The following is a 9,820-nucleotide window of genomic DNA, read 5'->3' as shown; positions in this document are numbered from 1 at the left end:
TGGGTGTACTGCTAGCTGTTTCCGTAGCAGTAAATATCATGCAATTCTACAAACAGACCACAGTTTCCAGTCAAGGTTGGTGTAGGTCATTGTTATGAACTAATAATTGTACAGATTATATAATCATAATGATGATAATGATAATAATATTATTATTATTATTATTATTGTTATTATCATCATCATCATCATCATCATCACCATCATCATCATGATACTATTATTTTCATTATTGTATGTATTTCTTACTCTTTTCACAGAAAATCAAAAAGTGTGGGTATATAGTGATGGTTCTGGGCCTGCCTGGTGCATGGCACACACGTGGACGTTTTTGTATTAAAAGTAAAGTCTACAGGTTGATTAAAATTAATGGAAAACAGTCCTGGCAACGACAATTATATGTGGTGTGTTGTACCGCTAAAATACTATTTGTGTGTGCGTGCGTGTACATATTTGTACAAACACGTTGTCTCTCACTCATCCTGACTAAAGACGTTCATAAATAGAAGATGGAAATATATGGTTAATATTACAATTACCCAAACATAGTTACATCAAAAAATTCATCTTCGAAGGCCGAATGAGTAGAGAAGGACCCATATTAGGACCTATCCGTAATTACCGTATGAGACAGTAATAAAACAATAATAAACAATAATGAAAGTTGTTTAATGACAGTAATGAAATAATTTCAGAATAGATAGAACTTATACAATGCGGCACCTGTTTGATTTCATTTGATTTATTTCTGCTTAATTCCGTTATATCAGGTATGATTTTGTACAATTTTGTTTTGTTTCTGTTCTTTTCCCTCGCTTTCAGTACCAAGTACATCTGAGAAGCAGGCAAGGTAAGAACAATACACATCACCCGTTAATCCCAGCATTTTGCTTTCTGATAGAAAGAGGAGTAGTTTTCAGTTGCCGCAGAACAAAGAGATGGTAGGCCTACTATGAACATTTAGGTTTAGCCTGTACTTTGATACCAAAATTATTGTGTATAGTTACGGCTCCAGTATCGTTTGTTGTGTCTTAGTAAGAAATTACACAATTAACAATTTATTCAATTTGCTCGTGTTTGTACAATATTAGGACAGGCTTATCTGGAGGCAACGAGAACAGTGCTTATGAGATGATCGAAAGCAGAAGCAAAGGTTGTATTTCACCTTTCTACACACGATATCGTTGTTGTTTTGAGTTAACAAATGGTCCTAAATCATCAATTTATCTTGCTAGTGAATATTTGATGTCATTCTTCTTTGCATATATACCATTATTAATTTCAGGTGATATCATATATGATATATTTGTGATATGTAAAATAATATGTACATATATATATATATATATATATACATACATATATATAAATCAGACAAAGTGCGGCAACATATTCCCTTCATTCAGCATGTTCATTGTAATCATTCTTATAGTAGCTATAATATACATGCATGTTCTTACATGGGAGGGTTCGTGTGTAGGTGTGTGAGTGTGTGCGTGCGTTTATAGTTGCCGTTGCCATATTTTGCACACAGGTGAGAAGTGGCAGGTTAGGTTCAATATGATGAAAGTGGATATGTTTTGATATATTTGATGACGTCAGAGGGCGTAGTATGAAGTATTTCAATATTGATGACCAAACCAATTACAAGCTATAATCCTAACTAATAGTCAAGTATTGTGATGGAAGAGCATCACTATACAAGAGGCCACTTTTTTTAAACGTCCTCAAACGCAGAAACAAACAAACAAACAAACAAACAAAAGAGAGGGTAGACTGTAATGAAAACATGAGAGCTTATTTTCCTCCATTTGACAGGTAATGCTGTATATCAGCCACTTACACCAAGCACCGTTGCTCTGGAACCTGAAAACTTAACGTTCTTTTCTCGACTTGGTTCCATCGGCTTGGGGAAGTTTGGCGACGTGTGGAAGGGTGAACTCCGCACAAACAGGGAGTGGCTCCGGTAGCCCTGAGGCAGATTACAGGTTATCATTGATACTGTTTTCATTAGATAACACGATGTTTTGCTTTTCTGTTCTAATTGTGGATTTTTTTAAGCATTTAAATAATAAAAAGTCAACTTACAAAGTAATTTATTGATATTTGAAGCTATACGTCTAAGAGCAACAGCATTAGTTCATGATGATACAAAATGCCAGCAGGTGTCCCCTTAAGCATTTCTAAGGTTGAAAATGCCATTTGCCTGCAATTATGTATGAAAAAAAAGAAATACAGACTATTTAAAAAAATAGATGCATTATAAAGCCCTCACTGCATGTTTAAGGGTAAAATCATACAGTAAGGCATTGTACAGAAAAAAAAAATGACTTTTGTGACAATGATTTGTATGTTAAATGATCATGAAAATATGTTTACGACGGGTCTTGAAGAATAAATGTTGGAATTCGTAACACAAAAAAGTATATATTTCGCTGATCGACTTAAAAAGAAAATTTCTTTGTTTAAAGCATGCTTTTAAACCGTAGACTAGCAGAAAATTGTGATTTCGAATGTCAATTATGACTCTTTCGTTCCTTTAGCTTCATGCATCTTTTTTAATCATCAAAATATCTAATTTCTGCTATACAGAAAGTGTTCCAGACCTTCTGCAGGTGGTGAAATATTTGCAAAAACTACCAAACCATCAAAATATCGTGAGGTGTCTTGGATTCTGTGAAGAATATCGTAAGTATTATCAGTTTACTCCGAGAAAAAAAAATAAAATATCGCGTTATCTAAGCGTAGTATCTTTCAATGAAAAAAAAAGCGCTTTAAACAGCGTTTGATTTGCTTTTTTCATGATGTTAATCAAAGTTATTGAATGACATTCATTTGTTTAGAATATTCTATGTTGGCAATAATCAAGAAAAAAAAAACAATATCTGCAAAGTTGAAGTATTCAAAGCCTTTGCATCGACTACTGTAAAAATTAATATATATTGTGACATCAAACAGGTACCATTGTACACGAATTTGTTTCCGGTGGGACACTACTGACTTTTCTACAGTTTAATAACCAGTCCTCAAAATCTCCCTATGGGAACGTCAAGCCAACAAGACCCCGCTTTGATGAGTCCAAGTTACTGAAGTTCGCCTGGCAGGTGGCAAAAGGAATGGAATTCCTTGCGTCCAACAAGGTAATCATGCAAGAAATGTCAATTTGTATCTATTTGATATAAGTGCAAGTAATGCAGACGTACAAATTGTTTATGATGAGTTAAGATGATAGAGGACACCTGCTACTGATTCAGATTTGAAATCTAGAGCTTTTAGGGTTTCTAGGATGTAGCTGCTTATTGTCAGTTTCGTAGATGACGGCTCTCATATCATAATTGGTGCTCTGTTCTTTTCCTACATAATCACCTGTTCCTTACCAATGTCATAAAATGCCTATTAAATAAAACATCGCTTTGTGGACCACATTCAATTCTTGTGGACAAGTACTTCGCCGTTATCGGAAGAAGGCCGGACTTACTGATTCTTTGAAATGTGATTAGACGCTGGTCGAGGCTTATTATTGATGAACAATGCATTTTTTCCAGATAGGGTACAATCTTCTTCCAGTAAGGCCTAACATATTGGATGCGATGTCTCCAGAGGATCTCTCTTCTTCACCATATCAATGACATAACTATGCATCAATTCAGTCTTCGTCTTGTCTTTGTTTGCCGATAATATATACAATATCGCATTATTCTTTCACAAAATCCAAATATGTTTCTTCAAACTGTCTATAGTAGACTTAGCCATTTAAAAAAGACTGGATTCAAGACAACAAGCTGGGCTTGAATTTTAGTCTAGGCACGCACACACACACACACACACACATGTAGATGTGTACTTGATGGTTTTCTTTCTCTCTTGGAATCTATAACCCAACAAGCATGTATTAGCTTCCTCCACATTTATTTTTTATCCATATGAATATGACATATTTAAAGCGCATCCTGTGACATGAGCCCATTGTATGTGTTTGTGTGTGTATGTTGTGTGTGTGTGTGCATGTTTCTTCTACCTGAGTTTTGAAAAAGTGTAATCCATGATATTTCTTATCAGAGTGTTCACAATGTGATATTTTCCTTAGATTATCCATGGAAATCTGTGTGCTCACAACATTTTAATGACGGAAGACAGGATCTGTAAGATTTCTGACTACGGTATGACGTCATTCATTTCACCCTCTGGGAGGGTAGGTATAGTTTTTCCGGTCACTTTCATACTTTTGCAATTCCAATTCATTTATGTACATTTAAATTCACACAGCGCACACACGCGAAAGTATTCGGGAATTCAAATTCAGAATTCCATTTATGGGAGTTCGATTTCAACTTTGCTAAATCAAATTCACGTTAGGGCGTTCAATTTCCAAATGTGAGCATTGCACTTCCTACTCGTGCATTCAAATTTACGCGATAGTCATGCGTGATAGTCCCGAGCTTGATTGGAGCGCTCAATTTCATTTGCAGGCGATCGAGTTCGTACTTCGTGCAATCAATTTAAAGAGGAAAATGGAGTAGACTTTTTTTTTGAAAGGAGAAAGGGCACACACAACCAGTGAAGGCTTAATAGTATAATTATGATTATTTACAGGGTCTACATTGTTCTCTGTTCATGTAATCTTTGTTTTTCATCTCAATGAATTTGAAATTGCAAGGTCCAATCAACAGTGCATCAAAACAATACAACGTCATTTAATCATCTTTCTTGATAATACTGCATGCTGACAGCGTCCCAACACTACCCACATAATGACAATGCATCCATTTGAAGACAAACTGACGCACAATGATATCACAGAGTCTCGCAAAAGTAACCCAATAAAAAACACCAAATTAGACTTAAACTATGTTCATGTTATCACTTTTAATGTAGTCGATTCTTTTTTCCCGAAGGTGTCAATCAACCTTCCGTATTATGCTCGTCTGGAGGCCTATACAGTTCCTATAATGTTTGTTTGTTTATTTCATTTTCCAACTAAGAAGATGGCCGGGCAGTCCATATTCAGTTGCAATAGCTGGTCTTCCATGGAGTCCAGTTGGATGTAGGTGGGATTACTTCACCGGGTTAAACGTCATGCTCTTTTCGATGAGTACATAAAGTGGGATCTTGTACGTGCATGAGTTGTGACTTTCTCACGCATGGGACCTCCATTTTATGTCCTATATTATCCGAGGGACATGTGCCTGTACATTCCTTCTTCTTTTTTTTCTAATAAACAGGTGGTCGACGAGATTCCGTCGCCAGCTTGACAGAATTTGAACGCTCTCTGCTGAAAACCGAATGCTCAGAATAGGAACTTGAATGACAAAAGTATAAATGAACGGGAAAACCCATATTATTCAAGGATATAATCCTAGAATGAATTAGCATGAATCCATCTGAACATGACTACTAACAAGAAGCAGATACTCCACTTAACAAGGACATTAGATTTTTCTGAAAAGGATTTTTATCATACAGGTTATACCCACTTCATATAAGATATATCAATAAAACACACACACACACACATACACCTTTGTGAAAAAAAAAAAAAAATCCTGCAATAAACATTTACTGGGCGAATGTTGTCATGCCAGAGAGTGCTTCAGTCAACTAAAAAAAAAAGTAAGCTTGTGTGAAAAAAGGCCTATTCCATTCCCTCCTTAGTCTCTAAAGAGTAAGTCCGAGAAACTGCTACTCAAGACAAGACACTATAGCTGTCTTCGACTTCTTCATTAACGCGAAAATGAATGGGGATACAGATTTTTGTATTCTTTAAAATATATGAGATATGCTGTTCATTTTCTTTTTCCTTTTGCAGAAACCAACACGCTGGAGTTCACCTGAAGGAATGCAGAATACAAATTGGACTCTAGAGGGCGATGTTTGGTCTTACGGAATTCTTCTGTGGGAAATAGTCACTCTAGGTATGACATAAATTGTTTCTTTGTTTAACATCACAAAATTCATAAACCTCGGTCTAGATTAAAGGAAGGAATGATAAAGGAATAATTATGAAGTTATTCTGCCCGTATAATTCGCTCCAGAATATAGACCTACATAGTAAAATGACACATATTTGTTAACCTAATAAAAAAAAGCAATGTCTTGAGATATACAATTAGTGTGCATTCCTTTGAGAATGATAATTTATTCTGCCAGTGAAGAAAGTATAAAAGTAGTTAGCAAAAAAAGGCACAGAAAAAATTAACTAAAACACTATCAAATGTAATATTTAAATACGTAATATGTTTGATATGTCTTCAAGGAGCAAGACCCTTTCCCAAAATGACAATGGACATGGTGAGGCAGCAGGTTACCAAGGGTTACAAGATGCCACGCCCTTCTCACTGTGGTCAAGAATTGTGAGTATTTACCTTCATTTTTTGTTTGCTTGCAGGTGAATGTATGTGTGTGTGTGTGTGTGTGTGGATTTTGTTTTTGTTGTTGTTTGCTTGTTTTCGTTGACGAGAATGTTTATCGATTCCAACTGCTCTCTGGGGAATCAGTCTAGATGCGACACTTTCGCGATAATGGCACACTTGCGTATTTATCAAATTTGTTTAATTGATAAAAACACAGATCAGTAAGGAGATCAATAGGTCTTAAATGTTGTTCATTTCTCCGCCTTCCTTAGATACTCTATAATGACCAGCTGCTGGGAAATGGAGCCAGCAAAGAGATGCTTTTATGACGTCATTCAGAGGAAACTTGAACCGATAATGGAAGTGTATCACGTAAGCTATGTTACCGGTTTCATTTCTTTCATCATCAGAGTGAAAGATGCTCCTCATAGCATTAATCATTTCTTATATTTTGTGAAAATAAGCTTATTGTCAATCTAGCAGTTGTCAAACTGTTTACTTTCCTATGCAGAAGTATCTTGTTAAAAGTACAAATCACTCCGTGTCAACTGTATTTCTTTACCACGCGCCTGGACAAAAGGAAAGAAAAGGCAGAAAAAAGAATTAAACTCAACTCACCATTACACGACAAAGAATACTGGAGTCACATAAACATTAAAAAAAAACACCTTATCAAATCCAGACGAATATTTACCAATCAAGTAGCACCTTCACAAATGCTGGTTTAGTGAGTCAAACATCATTCTATTGATGAGTATTTTTACTGACTCGTCATAAAAGATACAGTGTATTATCAAACACTGTTTGTTTATTGTGTTATAACGTAAATTCAAGCTGGGTTGTACTTGCATAGGACTGTGCTTCCTTTCTTATGTTATAAAACATCTTTTTGATTAAAAGATTATGAATTGATTAATTAGTTTAGAATTTGATGAGAGTGAACATATAGTTTGTCGGACCGTATTGATTATACACAATTGAATAGTGTTAAATGAAACTGAATTGGAAACGATTAATGTAATGATATGTCATTATTAAAATGAAGGCATTTGAACGCTTTGATATGTCTTAATTCTTTTAGATATCATCATACATCAAAGGTTAATTGATCACAGAAATGATTTAAGACTAATATGAAATTATTTCCATTCAACTGTGCTTACTTTGCTCTTTACAGGAATACCTGTCACTCCAGAACTTAGATGAGAGATTGTATGAATCTGTTGCGGATATAACAGTATAGGCGTCCATAACGATGAGGACCATTTTGATAGACGCTAATTGTAGCTTGAGCTATTGTCATACATTATGGAATGTGTCAGTGTCTGTTAGTGCACTCTTCAAGTCTTAGTTGACCGACGTTACATTTTGTACGTCCTACTGAGCTAATTAATCTTAATTGACTGACGTTACATTTTTTAGGTCCTGCTGAGCTAAAGATTTGAGAATAGAGCAGCCTTTCAACAGAAATGTAACAAACTGCAATATATCACTTGTTTAAATTCTTATGTATCACTCTGCCGTGATTGTGCTAAAGATTTTTACGTCTTTATCAATGTTCAACACAACAAAAACGACTCCCTGCATGCCCGTAGAATATTACTACTTTGCTTGTGTATATGCAATGCTGAGTCGTGTTGATGCGAACAGATTTTTCAAATACCGTATTAAATGTATCTTTAACTAAAAATATCGCTATGCGACTGGCATGCCTCCGCCATAATGCATGGTTCTCCTCATAGGTCTGTAGTACAATGAGCTTGACAATGTCTGATGGCAGTTTCACATAACTGGCAACATGTTGAAATGACAGGTTTGTAAGAAATGTGTTCAATATTCACTTTCCTTGAAGTAGGTTTGCTATAATAGTCTAAGAGTACAGACAGGCCCGACATGTATTTGGGGAAATAAGGATTTTTACTTTACTTTTGACCCCTTATAAGTTTATGCATTGAGTAGTTTTCAAGGTGCGAAGAAAAAGTGTAATTTCAATATTTTAAAAAAAAAAATCAATTTTAGCCTGGCCTTTGACCGTTGACCTCTGACCATGTGACCCTAAAATTTCCAAGAGAAAGACTGTTGGGTAGAACATGCATACATATTTATTAAGTTTCACGATACCTTGAGTCACTTTAAAGATATGGAGGAAAAAAATTAAATGTAGCACTTTCACTTGAGCTTTGACCGTCTGACATTTGACCTTATTGCAGGAAATTTTCCAGAGAATATCTATTTGGTAATACATTACTCAGTATGTTTGAAGAAAAATTCTGCAAGAATTGCATAAATATGAGGGAAATATTGAGGAGTTGACCTTGACCTTTGACCCATTACCCCTCAATTCCCTAAATAATCCTTGCCAGTCAGTATATGTATATGTACCGATTTCCATGAAGATACCTTGAACCATTTGCGAGATCTGGAGGGAAAAAAGTGAAATTTTAACATTTTCACCTGACCTTTGACCTGAAACTCTCTCTGGGGAATTTTTATTTGGTAGTACATGTATACACTAAGTTTCAAGAAAATACCTTGCGGCATCGCCTAGATATGGAGGAAATAGTGCAATTTTGAGCATTTGACCTTGATCTTTTGATCTTTGACCTCTTGCCGATTTCACTCAACAACAACTTAAATTAATTGCCCCATCATACGTCATCCTTTGACCAAGCTTGGTGAAGTTTGCTTTATCCAGTCTTGAGTTATTCCGTCAATGAATAAATTCTAGGATTTGACCTTGACCTTTGACCTCTGGCCGATTTCACTCAGAAACTAATCAAGTAATTGCCCCATCTCAACCATACGTCATCCTTGGACAAAGTTTCGTGAAATTTGCTTGATTCAGTCTTTGGTTATCGCGTAAACGGATTCAATTTCTTGATTTGACCTTGACTTCACACCTTTGGCCTCTAAAAGATTTCGCCCAAAATGTGATCAAGTAAATGCCCTATCATACTTTATAGTTGGACCAAGTTTGGTAAAATTCCGATCAACATTATTCAAGTTATCGCCTATACAAATGGGAACGGACGAACGGACAGACAACCCGAAAACATAATGCCTCCGGCACCATTCTTGCGGAGGCTTAAAAATGTCCACAAGTTGTTATTGGTAAGAAATTTGTTTCGTAGATAATTTTACAAGTTAATTGTAGAAATTGGCCTTTCACAGCTTCCACATGCTTGTTAGTGCCTGTTGACGTATCACTAGTAAAATGAACATTTTTTTTTGATGGCTTACTGTAACTAAGTACGCGGGTACAATAGTCATCACATTGGTCATGTTATTGTTGTGGACATTATTTCTAAGTTATTTATTTTCTTATCATCATTATGCTGTAGTTACAGCAGTAAATTGTATTGTATTGCACCCTGTACAGTCCCTGCATGACGACAAGGAAACGACTCTTAATCTGACGTCTGGGTTTTCGTTAATGAAAATAATGATCACCATTGATTAATCTAATCTTA

General features: G+C 35.6%; 1 protein-coding gene across 1 annotated transcript in view; it reads left to right on the top strand.

The window, feature by feature from the left end:
• Nucleotides 1–1,970, top strand: part of LOC139712924 (uncharacterized) — a 25,558-nt gene extending 23,588 nt beyond the window's left edge. The window contains exons 3-6 of the mRNA XM_071624704.1: nt 1–75; nt 823–850; nt 1,092–1,153; nt 1,819–1,970. The exon at nt 1–75 is cut by the window's left edge and continues 57 nt beyond it. Coding sequence (XP_071480805.1) covers nt 1–75; nt 823–850; nt 1,092–1,153; nt 1,819–1,970 — 317 coding nt within the window. The remainder of the gene's footprint in view (nt 76–822; nt 851–1,091; nt 1,154–1,818) is intronic.
• Nucleotides 1,971–9,820: the final 7,850 nt, after the last annotated feature.

The sequence above is a fragment of the Diadema antillarum genome, unplaced genomic scaffold (assembly GCF_040938485.1).
Source record: "Diadema antillarum isolate AM-2024a unplaced genomic scaffold, OU_Dant_1.0 seq00001876_RagTag, whole genome shotgun sequence".
In the NCBI taxonomy this organism is placed as follows: domain Eukaryota; kingdom Metazoa; phylum Echinodermata; class Echinoidea; order Diadematoida; family Diadematidae; genus Diadema; species Diadema antillarum.
The sequence above is the reverse complement of the archived record's forward strand: the minus strand, read 5'-3'. Positions and strand labels throughout refer to the sequence as shown.